The 17,540-nt window shown below is 43.9% G+C and overlaps 1 protein-coding gene across 1 annotated transcript in view; it reads left to right on the forward strand.

Moving 5' to 3' along the window:
- The window catches only part of Ret (Ret oncogene), a 58,615-nt gene extending 41,446 nt beyond the window's left edge, over positions 1-17,169 (forward strand). Inside the window, exons 11-20 of the mRNA XM_070099169.1 lie at positions 5,454-5,550; positions 6,648-6,831; positions 7,574-7,700; positions 8,033-8,222; positions 8,726-8,882; positions 10,121-10,250; positions 10,652-10,853; positions 11,767-12,071; positions 15,680-15,945; positions 16,682-17,169. Coding sequence (XP_069955270.1) covers positions 5,454-5,550; positions 6,648-6,831; positions 7,574-7,700; positions 8,033-8,222; positions 8,726-8,882; positions 10,121-10,250; positions 10,652-10,853; positions 11,767-12,071; positions 15,680-15,945; positions 16,682-17,038 — 2,015 coding nt within the window. The 3' untranslated portion in view covers positions 17,039-17,169. The remainder of the gene's footprint in view (positions 1-5,453; positions 5,551-6,647; positions 6,832-7,573; positions 7,701-8,032; positions 8,223-8,725; positions 8,883-10,120; positions 10,251-10,651; positions 10,854-11,766; positions 12,072-15,679; positions 15,946-16,681) is intronic.
- The last annotated feature ends 371 nt before the right edge of the window (positions 17,170-17,540 follow it).

Consider the following 17,540-nt stretch of genomic DNA (forward strand, 5'->3'; position numbering starts at 1 on the left):
TAACACTCTTGAGTAAGTTCTAACAATCTTGAGTAAGTTCTAACACTCTTGAGTAAGTTCTAACAATCTTGAGTAAGTTCTAACACTCTTGAGTAAGTTCTAACACTCTTGAGTAAGTTCTGACACTCTTGAGTAAGTTCTAACACTCTTGAGTAAGTTCTAACACTCTTCAGTAAGTTCTAACACTCTTGAGTAAGTTCTAACACTCTTGAGTAAGTTCTAACACTCTTGAGTAAGTTCTAACACTCTTGAGTAAGTTCTAACATTCTTGAGTAAGTTCTAACATTCTTGAGTAAGTTCTAACACTCTTGAGTAAGTTCTGACACTCTTGAGTAAGTTCTAACACTCTTGAGTAAGTTCTGACACTCTTGAGTAAGTTCTAACACTCTTGAGTAAGTTCTGACACTCTTGAGTAAGTTCTAACACTCTTGAGTAAGTTCTAACACTCTTGAGTAAGTTCTAACACTCTTGAGTAAGTTCTAACACTCTTGAGTAAGTTCTAACACTCTTGAGTAAGTTCTAACACTCTTGAGTAAGTTCTAACACTCTTGAGTAAGTTCTGACACTCTTGAGCAAGTTCTAACACTCTTGAGTAAGTTCTAACACTCTTGAGTAAGTTCTAACACTCTTGAGTAAGTTCTGACACTCTTGAGTAAGTTCTGACACTCTTGAGTAAGTTCTAACACTCTTGAGTAAGTTCTAACACTCTTGAGTAAGTTCTAGCACTCTTGAGTAAGTTCTGACACTCTTGAGTAAGTTCTAACACTCTTGAGTAAGTTCTAACACTCTTGAGTAAGTTCTAACACTCTTGAGTAAGTTCTGACACTCTTGAGTAAGTTCTGACACTCTTGAGTAAGTTCTAACACTCTTGAGTAAGTTCTGACACTTGAGTAAGTTCTAACACTCTTGAGTAAGTTCTGACACTTGAGTAAGTTCTGACACTCTTGAGTAAGTTCTGACACTTGAGTAAGTTCTGACACTCTTGAGTAAGTTCTGACACTCTTGAGTAAGTTCTAACACTCTTGAGTAAGTTCTAACACTCTTGAGTAAGTTCTAACACTCTTGAGTAAGTTCTAACACTCTTGAGTAAGTTCTAACACTCTTGAGTAAGTTCTGACACTCTTGAGTAAGTTCTAACACTCTTGAGTAAGTTCTAACAATCTTGAGTAAGTTCTAACACTCTTGAGTAAGTTCTGACACTCTTGAGTAAGTTCTGACACTCTTGAGTAAGTTCTAACACTCTTGAGTAAGTTCTAACACTCTTGAGTAAGTTCTAACAATCTTGAGTAAGTTCTAACACTCTTGAGTAAGTTCTAACACTCTTGAGTAAGTTCTAACACTCTTGAGTAAGTTCTGACACTCTTGAGTAAGTTCTAACACTCTTGAGTAAGTTCTAACACTCTTGAGTAAGTTCTAACAATCTTGAGTAAGTTCTAACACTCTTGAGTAAGTTCTAACAATCTTGAGTAAGTTCTAACACTCTTGAGTAAGTTCTAACACTCTTGAGTAAGTTCTGACACTCTTGAGTAAGTTCTAACACTCTTGAGTAAGTTCTAACACTCTTCAGTAAGTTCTAACACTCTTGAGTAAGTTCTAACACTCTTGAGTAAGTTCTAACACTTGAGTAAGTTCTAACACTCTTGAGTAAGTTCTAACACTCTTGAGTAAGTTCTAACACTCTTGAGTAATTTCTAACACTCTTGAGTAAGTTCTAACATTCTTGAGTAAGTTCTAACACTCTTGAGTAAGTTCTGACACTCTTGAGTAAGTTCTAACACTCTTGAGTAAGTTCTGACACTCTTGAGTAAGTTCTAACACTCTTGAGTAAGTTCTAACACTCTTGAGTAAGTTCTAACACTCTTGAGTAAGTTCTAACAATCTTGAGTAAGTTCTAACACTCTTGAGTAAGTTCTAACACTCTTGAGTAAGTTCTAACACTCTTGAGTAAGTTCTGACACTCTTGAGTAAGTTCTGACACTCTTGAGTAAGTTCTAACACTCTTGAGTAAGTTCTAACACTCTTGAGTAAGTTCTAACACTCTTTAGTAAGTTCTGACACTCTTGAGTAAGTTCTGACACTCTTGAGTAAGTTCTAACACTCTTGAGTAAGTTCTAACACTCTTGAGTAAGTTCTAACACTCTTGAGTAAGTTCTAACACTCTTGAGTAAGTTCTAACACTCTTGAGTAAGTTCTAACACTCTTGAGTAAGTTCTAACACTCTTGAGTAAGTTCTGACACTCTTGAGTAAGTTCTAGCACTCTTGAGTAAGTTCTAACACTCTTGAGTAAGTTCTAACACTCTTGAGTAAGTTCTAACACTCTTGAGTAAGTTCTAACACTCTTGAGTAAGTTCTAACACTCTTGAGTAAGTTCTGACACTCTTGAGTAAGTTCTGACACTCTTGAGTAAGTTCTAACACTCTTGAGTAAGTTCTAACACTCTTGAGTAAGTTCTAACACTCTTGAGTAAGTTCTGACACTCTTGAGTAAGTTCTAACACTCTTGAGTAAGTTCTAACACTCTTGAGTAAGTTCTAACACTCTTGAGTAAGTTCTAACACTCTTGAGTAAGTTCTAACACTCTTGAGTAAGTTCTAACACTCTTTAGTAAGTTCTGACACTCTTGAGTAAGTTCTAACACTCTTGAGTAAGTTCTAACACTCTTTAGTAAGTTCTGACACTCTTGAGTAAGTTCTAACACTCTTGAGTAAGTTCTAACACTCTTGAGTAAGTTCTAACACTCTTGAGTAAGTTCTAACACTCTTGAGTAAGTTCTAACACTCTTGAGTAAGTTCTAACACTCTTGAGTAAGTTCTAACACTCTTGATTAAGTTCTAACACTCTTGAGTAAGTTCTAACACTCTTGATTAAGTTCTAACACTCTTGAGTAAGTTCCAACACTCTTGAGTAAGTTCTAACACTCTTGATTAAGTTCTAACACTCTTGAGTAAGTTCTAACACTCTTGAGTAAGTTCTAACACTCTTGAGTAAGTTCTAACACTCTTGAGTAAGTTCTAACACTCTTGATTAAGTTCTAACACTCTTGAGTAAGTTCTAACACTCTTGATTAAGTTCTAACACTCTTTAGTAAGTTCTGACACTCTTGAGTAAGTTCTAACACTCTTGATTAAGTTCTAACACTCTTGAGTAAGTTCTAACACTCTTGAGTAAGTTCTAACACTCTTGAGTAAGTTCTAACACTCTTTAGTAAGTTCTGACACTCTTGAGTAAGTTCTAACACTCTTGAGTAAGTTCTAACACTCTTGAGTAAGTTCTAACACTCTTGAGTAAGTTCTAACACTCTTGAGTAAGTTCTAACACTCTTGATTAAGTTCTAACACTCTTGAGTAAGTTCTAACACTCTTGATTAAGTTCTAACACTCTTGAGTAAGTTCTAACACTCTTGAGTAAGTTCTGACACTCTTGAGTAAGTTCCAACACTCAGTTCCTAGTTTTGCCTCTCATTAAGTTTTACCTCTTCTGCCTTGGATCAACACCTGATTATCTCACATCACCCATATGATGTGAGGTAATAATAATAATAATAATATTATTATTATTATTATTATTATTGTTATTATTATTATTATTTTAATACGAATAGTCCACGAGTTCGTAAACTGGTGCGACAAACCAACACGGGCGGAACAATTTATTATACTCCCCGGGAACGCTTGGAAGCACTTGACTTGTACTCACTGGAACGCAGGCGAGAGAGATACATCATAATTTACACCTGGAAGATCCTGGAGGGACTGGTCCCTAATCTGCACACAGAAATCACTCCCTACGAAAGCAAGAGGCGATACAACATACTCCCAGTGAAAAGTACAGTAAGTGTCCGGGGCCCAAGACTGTTCAACAGCCTCCCACCAGCCATAACGGGACTTACCAATAGACCCCTGGTTGTCTTCCAGAGGGAGCTGGACGGATACCTAAAAGTCAGTGCCGGATCAGCTGGTCTGTCGTTGGACTAAGTGCGGCCAGCAGTAACAGCCTGGTTGATCAGGCCCTGATCCACCAGGAGGCCTCGTAATGGACCGGGCCGCGGGGGCGCTGATCCCCCTAGAGTCTAGGTAAAATGCTCAACCAGCAAGGCTCGTACCAGCGCTTGGCGAGGGGGGATGGGGTAGGTAATGGCCGTTTGCTCCGTAGTGTTTGCGAATATATATGTATATATATATATATATATATAATATATATATATATATATATATATATATATATATATATATATATATATATATATATATATATATATATATATATATATATATATATATATATATGAACTCTTTTGCCCTCTCTTCCTCCCCCATTTACCCTTCCTCCATCCCTCCACCGAACACATCCCCTTCTATCCCCACTTCCCCTTCCTCTCTCCCCCTCCCTAAGTAGCAGCAGTGCTGGGTGTTGATCAAATTAAAGGGATGGGATGCCACAGGAAGCAGTGTCCCTGCCAGCAAGAGCTGAGCATCCTTAACACTCTCAAGCCTTTTGTAAACACCCTGTTATGGAAGCCCAGGGTATTGATCGACTCAGGGAGGGTTGGCAGGGAGGGAGATAGAGAGAGAGAGAGAGAGAGTAAATGAGGGTACAGGTAACATTTAAAGTACCCACAGAGACAGCATTAACATAATCTACCCCACAGACTGAAGAGTGATAACTCAAGGCTGTGAGAGTCACGGATTGCTCGTCCTAAGAATCCAGCATTCCATAAATAGTGGGGATATTTTCCCTTTCGTTGAAATTTGGTGTGATTTAAGCCAGCGGCTTGCACGGAATTGTGGGTCTGGGTTGCAGAATGTGAAATAAGTGGAATGAGAAATAAGTCACTTTGTTAGACCTTTTTTTTTTGGGGGGGGGAGTTATCCTGGGTTATTTACGTATGTGTTAGCATTTTTTTTTTAAATGATACGTTAGGGAACCCTATATATTAGAGACCGTTTAGGTCCCGGGACCGAAGTGTTATCTTATAGATCTTAGTGTTTCCTCACGTTCTAATTTGAAACCTGTTTCTTGGTATCAATAACCAGATTTTGTACCACATGTCACTATGTATTATAATTGTTCTTTTGGGTACCTAAATAATCTTACTTACCTACTTACTTACTGCCTCGTGGTAGTGGTTTCTGTAGTGCGCAAGTTGGTGAGTGACGTAGCAATCTGGAAGCGAACTTAGTCCGTTGTTTGTGATGTTAAGAACTAGTTTTGTTGAGAATGTTAAGTAGAAAGGCAATTCTGTTGCCTTCCCCATCTCACCCTCCACTTAATATCCCCACCTCCCTCCCATCAGACACAGGTACGCAACACCACGTCTTCGTGGGAACAAACAGATGAAGAGAGGCTCTATTTGTGAGACGTGTCTGAGTGAGCCAGGCTCACCTGTCAACACCTCTCTCTCTCTCTCTCTCTCTCTCTCTCAAGGGTATACTAACTCTTCTCTCCGCCCACAGAGTCGTCGCTGGTGTGTGGCAGTGGGTGTAAGGTGGGCGTGGGCGTGGCTGCATTCACATTTCTCCTCTTCACCCTCCTCTGTGTCATCATCTGCAGGTAGGTTTACGACACTGTTCCTCTTGTAGTGGTCTCGGTACTTATCTACTCTTGTAGTTACCTGGAAGTTATCTAGTGTCACTTCTGGAGGTCTTATGCACCACAACCCGGCTCATCAGGAGCTGCTTTGAGGAATCTGTCGAGTTCCCTCTTGAAGACAGCCAGGGATTTATTGGTAAATTCCTTTTATGTGTAAAGGGAGGCTGTTGAAGAGTCGTGGTTCATTTACAGGTACTTACAGAGCTCTTTCTCGTCGCTTCCCTGTTCGCTACCAGCGGTATCCTGCACCGTCTGCCAAGCCTTTGTTGTCTTATGTAATAATTCAGTGGAAATTTAGGATTAATCCTTCCAGTATCCAGTTGTAGATAATGATGTATCTTTCTCGCCTATGTTCCAAGGAGTACTATTTGAGGGACTTTACGTGCTCCCAGTAATTTAGGTGGTTGACTGTTTATACAAGCTGTGAAGGTTCTCTCCACAATTTCCAGCTCAGCCATTTCGCCTGTCTTGAAGGTGGACGTTAATACACAGTAGCGTCCTCAGCTCACACACTCATCACGGGTGAAACGTTGGGCATGTTTCCTTACACCTGATCCCCCTGTTCGCCTAGGAGTAAGTAGGTACCTGAGTGTTAGTAGGCTGATGTGGGTGGCATCCTGGGGGACATGATTTAAGGATCACAATGAAATAAGACAGACAGTCCTTGATGACGCACCGATTCTTGGATTATCCTGGGTGGCTAACCTTCCTAACCAGGAGTTCCTAAATAGTACGTTTTTGTGACTAATAGCTCTATAATACGTTTCCTAACTAGTAGTTCTATAACATGGTTCAGTTGAGTGGCGCACCATAGCCCTTGAGCGCTGTGGTAGTGATATTCGTCTACCGTTATTTAAAATATGCAAGTTACCCTACAAATTTTTCAAGACACGTTTTTTCTAATGCAACAAGAGAAAACGATAACATTATGTTTTTTACATTCTGGGTAAACTGATATAAATGAGTAAAACCTTTATATGCCTTTATACACTAGCTTCCCTCTGCCTACACACGGTCCCCTTCCATCACCGCCCACTCACGCCCCTGCTGTCTTACAGACGTCGAGTCAGCAGAAACGGAAAGCAGAAAGGAGGTGTCATCTCCCTGGGCACACTGCCCAGTGATGACCGTGCCTCCTCTCTGCCTTACAACACCAGAGATGAGAGCCATGATTCTGTCATCCATGGCATCAGATCATCTCCTCGACCTGACCACAACCTCGTCCCGGCACTCAACCTCACCGTAAGTACCTCCTGTTCTCCTCAATGGCCTCCAGTGAGTAATTTTGGTCTACGGTGTCCCATTTGGTAGCTCGCTAGTTCACTTAGCTAACACACTAAGGTCTGGAGTTCGAATCCCCTTTACGGATGGAAAAACATTAGGACGTGTTCCCATAAGACACCTTCACTCCATGTTCACTCATCAATATAAAATAGGTACCTGGGTGTTAGTCGACTGGTGTGGGTCGCATCCTGGGGGACAAGATTAAGGACCCCAATGGAAATAAGTTAGACAGTCCTCGATGACGCACTGACTTTCTTGGGTTATTCTGGGTGGCTAACCCCCCAGGGTTAAAAATCCGAACGAAATCTTATCTTATCACATCCTGGGACAAAATTGACTGTATACCTTGTACTTGTATAAATAAAGATTATTATTATCGTATCTGATTTTTAATAAGTTTATTTAGGTACAAGTACGTAAATTATCATACATAGTAACGTGTGTAAATTACCTAGGATAACCTCCAGTAAATTATATATATATATATATATATATATATATATATATATATATATATATATATATATATATATATATATATAAATATATATATATATATATATATATATATATATATATATATATATTTCTACCCATTCTCCAGGGGCTGGTGCTTTTATGTGAATATAACAGTAATATTTAGAGATGTTCCTGAAGGTGAGTGTCGAGTGGCCCTTACAAGTTGTGTCTGACGTTACAGGTGTCCCCGCAGATCGACCGCAGGTGGGAGTTCCCACGGAGTCGCCTGGTGATCGAGCAGACCCTGGGGGAAGGCGAGTTTGGCAAGGTGATGAAGGCAAAGGCTCAAGGCATTGCTGGGAACCTTGGTGAGTCTCCCCCCTATTTACTCTCTCTCTCTCTCTCTCTCTCTCTCTCTCTCTCTCTCTCTCTCTCTCTCTCTCTCTCTCTCTCTCTCTCTCTCTCTCTCTCTCTCTCTCTCTCTCTCTCTCTCTCAAATAATAACCAGTATGGGTTTAAAGATAACAAACTTTGTTTTACAAAGTTGTTTGAGTTGTGTGACAAACACAGGAGAGAGAGAAGGTCGGGTGACTTGCCTGTTCTTGGATTACACGAAGCCACTTTATACACCCCATGATATCTTCCACTGCGTGCTCTCCCTTGTACCCCACTGACACTCTTCCTGCCCTGGGTACCGCAGGGTACACTACTGTGGCTGTGAAGATGCTCAAGAGTCACAGCACGCAGGCAGAGCTCTCCGACCTGCTGTCAGAGTACTCCCTACTGAAGGAGGTGTCGCATCCCAACGTAGTAAAGCTGCTGGGGGCGTGCACGGGCAAAGGCGGTCCAATCTACATTATTATCGAGTACTGCCAGTACGGATCTCTCAGGTGAGTACACTTGTTGAGTACTTAGGAGGACAGAGAGATAGAACCTTGTGTCTCAAACACCTTAGTTACCTCTGTCTAGCCTCAACCACCACTAACAACTACCACTAACAACCACCACTAACAACCACCTCGCCACTATGTACTGTGCCAAAACAAAAGCATTCACATTGCTAAACTCACAAACTAGTATTTAGTCACTTAGCCATAATACCAACTTACCTCATAATTTGTAATACTTTAAACTTAAGATTTAATTTAAGTCTGCCCGAAATGCCTAGCCATGCTAGGTGTTCTAGTAGTACACTCTGTAATGCCTAGCCATGCTAGGTGCTCTAGTGGTACACTCTGTAATTATTATTTTACTACATGTAAACCACACAATAACCAAATTCTGTAAACTCAGCATTGTAATCCTTATAGAGAATAAACTTTGAATTTGAATTTGAATTTGAATCTCCCCTCAACCACCACCACCACCACTGACAAACACGTCTCGTCCACAGGAACTACCTGAAGAGGTCCCGCCACGCTGAGTTTGAGAACCGTGTTGGCTCAGGTCCTGCTGAAGGGTCAGCCATAGACTATGCCATCACTCCCAAGGACCTGCTTTCCTTCGCCTGGCAGATATGCAAGGGCATGTCTTACCTCACAGACATGAAGGTGGGTCATGTCTTACCGCACAGACATGAACGTGGGTCATGTCTTACCTTACAGCTATGAAGGTGGGTCAAAGGGGGATATCTATTGTTTTTTCCTACACATGATCTTATTCGTGCTAACCTATGCAAAACAACTGGCCTGGTGGTTAACGCTCTCTCTTCACACGGCGAGGGCCTGGGTTCGATTCCCAGCCAGAGTAGAAACAGTGGACGTGTTTCTTTCCACCTTTTGTCTATGTTCCCCATCAGTAAAATGGGTACCTGGGTGTTAGTGGACTGGTGTGGGTCGCATCCTGGGACACTGACCTAATTTGCCCGAAATGCTGAGCATAACAAGGGACTTTCTATATAGTAGTATGTCATTGTTATCAGCTAGGACTGTATGCCCTGTACATGTACTTGTAGTAAAATAAAGATATTATTATTATTGATAGCTCTAGGCCTTTCGTGTTGCAATCAACACATCATCAGGAGCTTGCAATGTTGCAGAAACGAGTAGGAAGTCCATGTAGATTAGTTCAGAGGAACGTCATAGACCTACCTCTTTATACATTATCCTTAGGTAAAAGATGCATCTTAATTGAGGGACTGAAGCTGCTCCAAGATTTTTATTAATTAACCCAAAGAAAAGTAATTCTCAGGCCTACACTGATACACATAGACATATGTAAGACAAAATATTGTTTTTTTCATTTTAAAATTTATCAAATTGGCAAACACGGAAACTAGCAACCATGGGGGCACAACTAGTATAAGTGCGGTACACCAGCATTTAAGGTTAGAATCCGATCACGAGAGGCATTATAGTCCTCTAGTAATTAAGACTTGAAGGTGGGTTGTAGGCCAACCTCTGTATAGTATGTCATTGGTGTGAGCTATGGTCTGTATAAGTTGTATCATGTACTGTTAGAAATGAAGATTAGTATTATTATTATTATTATTATTATTATTATTATTGTTGTTGTTGTTGTTACTATTATTTTTATTAACACACAAAAGTGATTTATAACGTTACAATAAGAGACGTAAAGGTAAGCTTTAGACCTACACTAAATATCAGACAAATGTGAATAATAAGCATTTGCTAATTAAACTTAAAGATAGGTCTTAGGCTTAGGGTAATTAACAGACATAAAAGCCTAGGGTAAATAGGAGAGCTAGGTACGGTACTCACCTATATGTGGTTACAGGGGCCGAGTCACAGCTCCTGGCCCTAACGTGTGTGTGTGTGTTCCACAGCTGGTGCACCGCGACCTGGCCGCCAGGAATGTCTTGCTGGCAGCTGGCAAGGTCTGCAAGATCTCTGACTTCGGCCTCACAAGAGACGTGTACGAGGGCGACCTCTACTTCAAGAGGAGCAAGGGAAGAGGTAGGTTGACCTCTCTCTCTCTCTCTCTCTCTCTCTCTCTCTCTCTCTCTCTCTCTCTCTCTCTCTCTCTCTCTCTCTCTCTCTCTCACAAGAAAAGAGGAAGCACATTCACCTTTATTCGGTCAGTTGCGTGTGTTGGTGCGAAGACTGGGAAGTGAAGATCTGTGTGACCCTTACGGGTTTGGCGCTGTCCCAAAATGGTGATTATGACACCCAGTGTCAAAATCACTCACCCGGTACCATAATTACTCGCCTAGTACCATAATTACTTACCCAGTGTCATAATTACCCAACTAGTATCATAATTACTCACCCAATGCCATTATCTACTCTGACAGTATTATAATCTACCCTGACAGTATCATTATCTACTCTGACAGTGCCATAATTTACCCTGACAGTGCCAGTAAAGTGGATGGCACTGGAGAGCCTAGTGGACCACGTCTACACCAGTAAGAGTGACGTGTGGAGCTTCGGGGTCCTGTTGTGGGAGCTGGTGACTCTGGGGACTCCCCCGTACCCAGGGGTGACCCCGGAGAGACTCTTCTCTCTGCTGAAAGCCGGATACCGCATGGAGAAGCCGGATAACTGCTCCCAGGAATTGTGAGTGATAGTGGACACTGCTGCTAGGAGTGGTCGTGGGAACTACTGCTAGGAGTGGTAGTGGGGACTGCTGCTAGGAATTGTGGTGGGAACTGCTACTAGGAGTGGTAGTGGGGACTGCTGCTAGGAGTGGTGGTGCGAACTGCTGCTAGAAGTGGTGGTGCGAACTGCTGCTGGAATTGGTGGTGGGAACTGCTGCTAGGAGTGGTGGTGGGAACTGCTGCTAGGAGTGGTGGTGGGAACTGCTGCTAGGAGAGTGGTGATGGGAGCTGCTGCTAGGAGTGGTGGTGGGAACTGCTGCTAGGAGTGGTGGTGGGAACTGCTGCTAGGAGGGGTGGTGGGAACTGCTGCTAGGAGGGGTGGTGGGAACTGCTGCTAGGAGGGGTGGTGGGAACTGCTGCTAGGAGGGGTGGTGGGGACTGCTGCTAGGAGAGTGGTGGTGGGGACCGATGCTAGGTGCTGGGGGTATAGATGTTATTAAGGTTGCATATCACCTGTACAACACCTGTCAAAAATACTTTGATACCTAAATTAGGGATTAAGCTCTCAGTGTATATACACTGAAAGACACACCTCTCAGAGTATATACACTGAGAGATATTCTATTCTCAGCGTATATACACTGAGAAAGATACACCTCTCAGTGTATACATTGTATACATGTGTATATGAAGGGGGAGTGATATGTGTTCGTTTCAATTTGTTTTGATGTCGTAAGAAAGAATTCTCAAGTCTTGTAACGAAGACATTTGTCAAGTTTATCAAGTTGATGTGTTTTCTTATGGCTGTAACTTGTTACATGCCGTCTTACTGCTCTTCTTCCTCCGCTACTTCTTCTTTTAGTTCCTCTTTCTCCTCCTCCTGATAGTTTTAGCTTCTCCACTGACTGTTGCTGGTGCTACTTTCGTGGCAGGTACGACGTTATGCTACAGTGCTGGGCTGAGGACCCGGCTAGACGTCCCTGCTTCCAGGAACTGACTGACGTCTTCGACGCCATGATCCAGGCTGACGTAGAGTACCTGGAACTGCGCTCTCTCATCGTCACTAACCGCGGCTACTTCGACGGAGTTCCTGAACCTCCACAACCCTTCCTTGACGCCCCCTTGCAGTTCCAGGACTCACCGCAGCCCCCGCCTGCGGTCGCTCCAGTGCATCAACCGCAGCAGCAGCTGCAGGTCGAGGAGGTCTTGCCGCAGCCTCTTCTTCAGCCGCAGCAAAGTGAGTGTGTATGTGTTTGTGTGTGTGTGTGTGTGTACTCACCTATTTGCACTCACCTATTTGTGGTTGCAGGGGTCGAGTCACAGCTCCTGTGTGTGTGTGTGTGTGTACTCACCTAGTTGAGGTTGCGGGGGTCGAGTCCGAGCTCCTGGCCCCGCCTCTTCACTGATCGCTACTAGGTCACTCTCCCTGAGCCGTGAGCTTTATCATACCTCTGCTTAAAGCTATGTATGGATCCTGCCTCCACTACATCGCTTCCCAAACTATTCCACTTACTGACTACTCTGTGCCTGAAGAAATACTTCCTAACATCCCTGTGATTCATCTGTGTCTTCAGCTTCCAACTGTGTCCCCTTGTTACTGTGTCCAATCTCTGGAACATCCTGTCTTTGTCCACCTTGTCAATTCCTCTCAGTATTTTGTATGTCGTTATCATGTCCCCCCTATCTCTCCTGTCCTCCAGTGTCGTCAGGTTGATTTCCCTTAACCTCTCCTCGTAGGACATACCTCTTAGCTCTGGGACTAGTCTTGTTGCAAACCTTTGCACTTTCTCTAGTTTCTTCACGTGCTTGGCTAGGTGTGGGTTCCAAACTGGTGCCGCATACTCCAATATGGGCCTAACATACACGGTGTACAGGGTCCTGAATGATTCCTTATTAAGATGTCGGAATGCTGTTCTGAGGTTTGCTAGGCGCCCATATGCTGCAGCAGTTATTTGGTTGATGTGCGCTTCAGGAGATGTGCCTGGTGTTATACTCACCCCAAGATCTTTTTCCTTGAGTGAGGTTTGTAGTTTCTGGCCCCCTAGACTGTACTCCGTCTGCGGTCTTCTTTGCCCTTCCCCAATCTTCATGACTTTGCACTTGGTGGTATTGAACTCCAGGAGCCAATTGCTGGACCAGGTCTGCAGCCTGTCCAGATCCCTTTGTAGTTCTGCCTGGTCTTCGATCGAGTGAATTCTTCTCATCAACTTCACGTCATCTGCAAACAGGGACACCTCAGAGTCTATTCCTTCCGTCATGTCGTTCACAAATACCAGAAACAGCACTGGTCCTAGGACTTACCCCTGTGGGACCCCGCTGGTCACAGGTGCCCACTCTGACACCTCGCCACGTACCATGACTCGCTGCTGTCTTCCTGACAAGTATTCCCTGATCCATTGTAGTGCCTTCCCTGTTATCCCTGCTTGGTCCTCCAATTTTTGCACCAATCTCTTGTGTGGAACTGTGTCAAACGCCTTCTTGCAGTCCAAGAAAATGCAATCCACCCACCCCTCTCTCTCTTGTCTTACTGCTGTCACCATGTCATAGAACTCCAGTAGGTTTGTGACACAGGATTTCCCGTCCCTGAAACCATGTTGGCTGCTGTTGATGAGATCGTTCCTTTCTAGGTGTTCCACCACTCTTCTCCTGATAATCTTCTCCATGATTTTGCATACTATACATGTCAGTGACACTGGTCTGTAGTTTAATGCTTCATGTCTGTCTCCTTTTTTAAAGATTGGGACTACATTTGCTGTCTTCCATGCCTCAGGCAATCTCCCTGTTTCGATAGATGTATTGAATATTGTTGTTAGGGGTACACATAGTGCCTCTGCTCCCTCTCTCAATACCCATGGGGAGATGTTATCTGGCCCAATTGCCTTTGAGGTATCTAGCTCACTCAGAAGCCATGGGCTCATCCTGGCTTTTTCATTATTCCTGTTACCCTTGGGTACAAACCTCTCCTCAGCCTCCTTGCATTTTGTTGCTACATATTCCATCATCTCATTAACTGGCTTCCCTGCCAGTTCTCTGTCCCACTGAACCCCGTTCAGGAAGTTCCTCATTCCTGTGTAGTCCCCTTTCTTGTAGTTTGGCTTCATTCGTCCTGGCCTTCCTGCTTCTCCCTCCACTTGTAGCTCTACTGTGTATTCGAAGCTTAAAACCACATGGTCACTGGCCCCAAGGGGTCTTTCATATGTGATGTCCTCAATATCTGCACTACTCAAGGTGAATACTAAGTCCAGCCTTGCTGGTTCATCCTCTCCTCTCTCTCTTGTAGTGTCCCTTACGTGTTGGCACATGAAGTTTTCCAGTACCACCTCCATCATCTTAGCCCTCCATGTATCTTGGCCCCCATGTGGGTCCAAGTTCTCCCAATCGATCTCCTTGTGGTTAAAGTCACCCATGATCAGGAGCTTTGCCCTGCATGCATGAGCTCTTCTGGCCACTCTAGCCAGTGTGTCAACCATCGCTCTATTGCTCTCGTCGTACTCTTGCCTTGGCCTCCTGCTGTTCTGTGGTGGGTTATACATCACTGCTATTACCACCTTGGGACCTCCAGAGTGAAGCGTTCCCGCTATGTAATCACTTTCTTCTCCGCTGTCTCCTCTCTCCAGCTCATCAAAATTCCAGCGATTTTTGATCAGCAATGCCACTCCTCCACCCCCCTGTTCCCTCTGTCTTTCCTCAGGATTTGGTATCCCGTTGGAAAGATGGCATCTGTTATCATACCTGTAAGCTTGGTTTCTGTGAGAGCTATGATGTCCGGTGATGCTTCTTTGACTCTTTCATGCCACTCCTCCCACTTATTTGTTATTCCATCAGCGTTTGTGTACCATACCTTCAGTTTCCTTTCCAACACTGTGGTTTGGGGGGCCTGTGAGGGTGGGAGACCTGGTGGCATACTGTGGGATTCTATAGCTCGGTGTTGGGTGGAGGCTGTGGGTATGGATTGTAGTGTGTGTTGGGATGGTGTGATAGGTTGTATGGTTCTGAGAATAGTTGTGTGTGTGCTTGCCCTTGCTGTTCTGTTCTGCTCTGATTGACCTCTGCTGGTTCCATCCTTGTCTCTTTTCCTAGCTCCTTTCGCTTTTTTGTCCTCTCCCTCAGCTGCTGTCGTTCTGATTTTGTTCTGTCTCTGTCTAGGAACACCCTCTTGTACTCTTCCGAGTATTTCAATCGTGGTTTCTCTTGGAGGATCCTGTTCCGCACTGTTTCCGTCCTGAGAATCAGCTTGATTGGTCGGTTTCTCCCCTTCGAGTACCCTCCTATTCTCTGAAAATTTACAATCTCGTCCATCTCTTCACCTATTTCCGTGATGATTTTCTCAATCTCCTTTCTTTCTTCCTGCTGCCTTTCAGTGTGTGTCCTTTCCTCTCTCTCCTGAAGCCCATGGATAAACACTGATTTTGCCCTTTCCTCCTCCCATTGCCTCACCCTCTGTGACTCTGGATCCTGCCTGTATGTGGTCAGTTTCTCCCTTGTTTTTTCCAGTGGCTCTTGATAGCATGGTTGTGCCTGAGCATTCGACCTATCGCCCTCTCCATCTGCAACCAGCTGTTCTTCCCTTTCACTCCTTGGTCCTCCTTGTGTGTGTGTGTGTACGTAATTAAAATTACACGTCCTTACATATTTATATTACTATTACTATCACCTCTACTATTACTACTGCTACTACTATTACTACTGCTACTACTATTACTACTGCTACTACTATTACTACTACTACTACTATTACTACTGTTACTACTGCTATTTCTGTTACTACTACCACTTTTATTATTACTACTACTATTACTACTGCTACTACTATTACTACTACTACTACTACTACTACTATTCTAGACTGGTCGGTGCTGGAAGTCGATCACCTGGACACGGACTCCTACCTGGTGGCCCGGGCCCACCACGGCCCACCCTTGAGGGAGGAGTCCACGGAGCCCCTACTAGCGCCCACCTCCCCGCCCACCACCGCCGCCCACACGCCCACCATCACCACCTCCCACGCCCACAACCCCGCCTACTCCCCCACCAGCGAGTTGCCACCCCCACCCCCACTCCATTACTCCACCCTGGCCACCAGACCTGACGAAGAGGATGCTCATAACTTGGTACGTACGCATGGCAACGTTTTATTATGGCAACTGTTAATATGGCAACTCTTATTATGACAACTCTTACTATGGCAACTCTTATTATGGCAATGCTTACTATGGCAACTCTTATTATGGCAATGCTTACTATGGCAAATCTTAATATAACAATTATTACTATGGCAGTTCTTATTGGAGCAATTCTTACTATGGCAACTCTTACTATGGCCATTCCTACTACTATAGAAACTCTTACTATGGCAGTTCTAATATGAAAACTGTTACTATGGCAACTCCTACTATAGCAACTCTTACTGTGGCAACTCTTAACTCTTACTATGGAAACTCTTACTGTGGCAACTCCTACTGTAGCAACTCTTACTATGGCAACTCTTACTATAACTCATACTAGGCCAAATCTTAATATAGCAACTCTTACTACTATGGCACTGACAACTCTTATTGTGGCAACTCTTACTGTAACAGATCTTACTAAGACAACTCTTACTATAACTATGTGTTTTATGGTATCGTAAGTTATGGTGTTTTACGGTATCGTAAGTTATGGTGTTTTATGGTATCGTAAGTTACGGTGTTTTACGGTATCGTAAGTTATGGTGTTTTATGGTATCGTAAGTTATGGTGTTTTATGGTATCGTAAGTTATGGTATTTTATGGTATCGTAAGTTATGGTGTTTTATGGTATCGTAAGTTATTGTGTTTTACGATATCGTAAGTTTGTGTAACACTGCAGGAATGTTGTCGTAGTGAGGAGGACTCAGACAGCGGTCGGGCTACCGGGGACTCTGGCTACGCTACGGAGGAGGGTCGTGAGAGGTGGAGGGGAGAGAACAAGGTGGGTAGCAGAGCCCCCCCTGCCTCCCCCAGGGGGTCGTCCTACTCACCCGTCCCCCCGGACGACCAGGACGACGACCAGGAAGACGACCAGGACACCTCCGAAGACCTGGAGGAGAGACAAGAGCTATTGAACGAGGATCTCTTAGGCCACCTCACTCCCAGTCCTGAGCCAGCCCAAACCGCCCACAGTACACGCACCGCCCACGCCGCCCATGCCGCCCACAGCTCCCACACTACGCCCGTGATTGTGTGAGGGGAGAGAGGGGGCCCCTCACCATGAAACTAGCAACTTCTAAGGTGTCTAGAGCGTCTTGAAGGCACATCAAAAAGGGTCCTATCTAGACCCTCTCAAGTCTGTGTTTAACTTAGTGTCACGAGGCTGTGTCTAAGTACACACATGTACACATGACGTGTGTGTGTATCACTCATGTGGACATGAAGGTGTATGTACATGCAGCGCATACACGGTAAAACGTGTGTACAAGCCACTCATGTGCATATTAGGATGTGCGTGTGCGTAGCACTCGCGTGCACATGTGTGTACGCAGCTCTGGTAGTAGTAGCTACTGAAGTACTTACGACGATCTTGTTAAAAGTGAACTTTGAATATTCTCTCGTGTTAAGGTCACTTCCTTGGTGACCTTTCTAGCATGTGTGGTAAGGTCACTCAGGGTGACTTTTCTAGTGTGTGTGGTAAGGTTACTCTACAGGTGACATTTCTAGTGTGTGTGGGAAGGTCACTTTCCAGGTGACCT

This window comes from Cherax quadricarinatus, chromosome 66 (genome assembly GCF_038502225.1).
Source record: "Cherax quadricarinatus isolate ZL_2023a chromosome 66, ASM3850222v1, whole genome shotgun sequence".
Lineage (NCBI taxonomy): Eukaryota > Metazoa > Arthropoda > Malacostraca > Decapoda > Parastacidae > Cherax > Cherax quadricarinatus.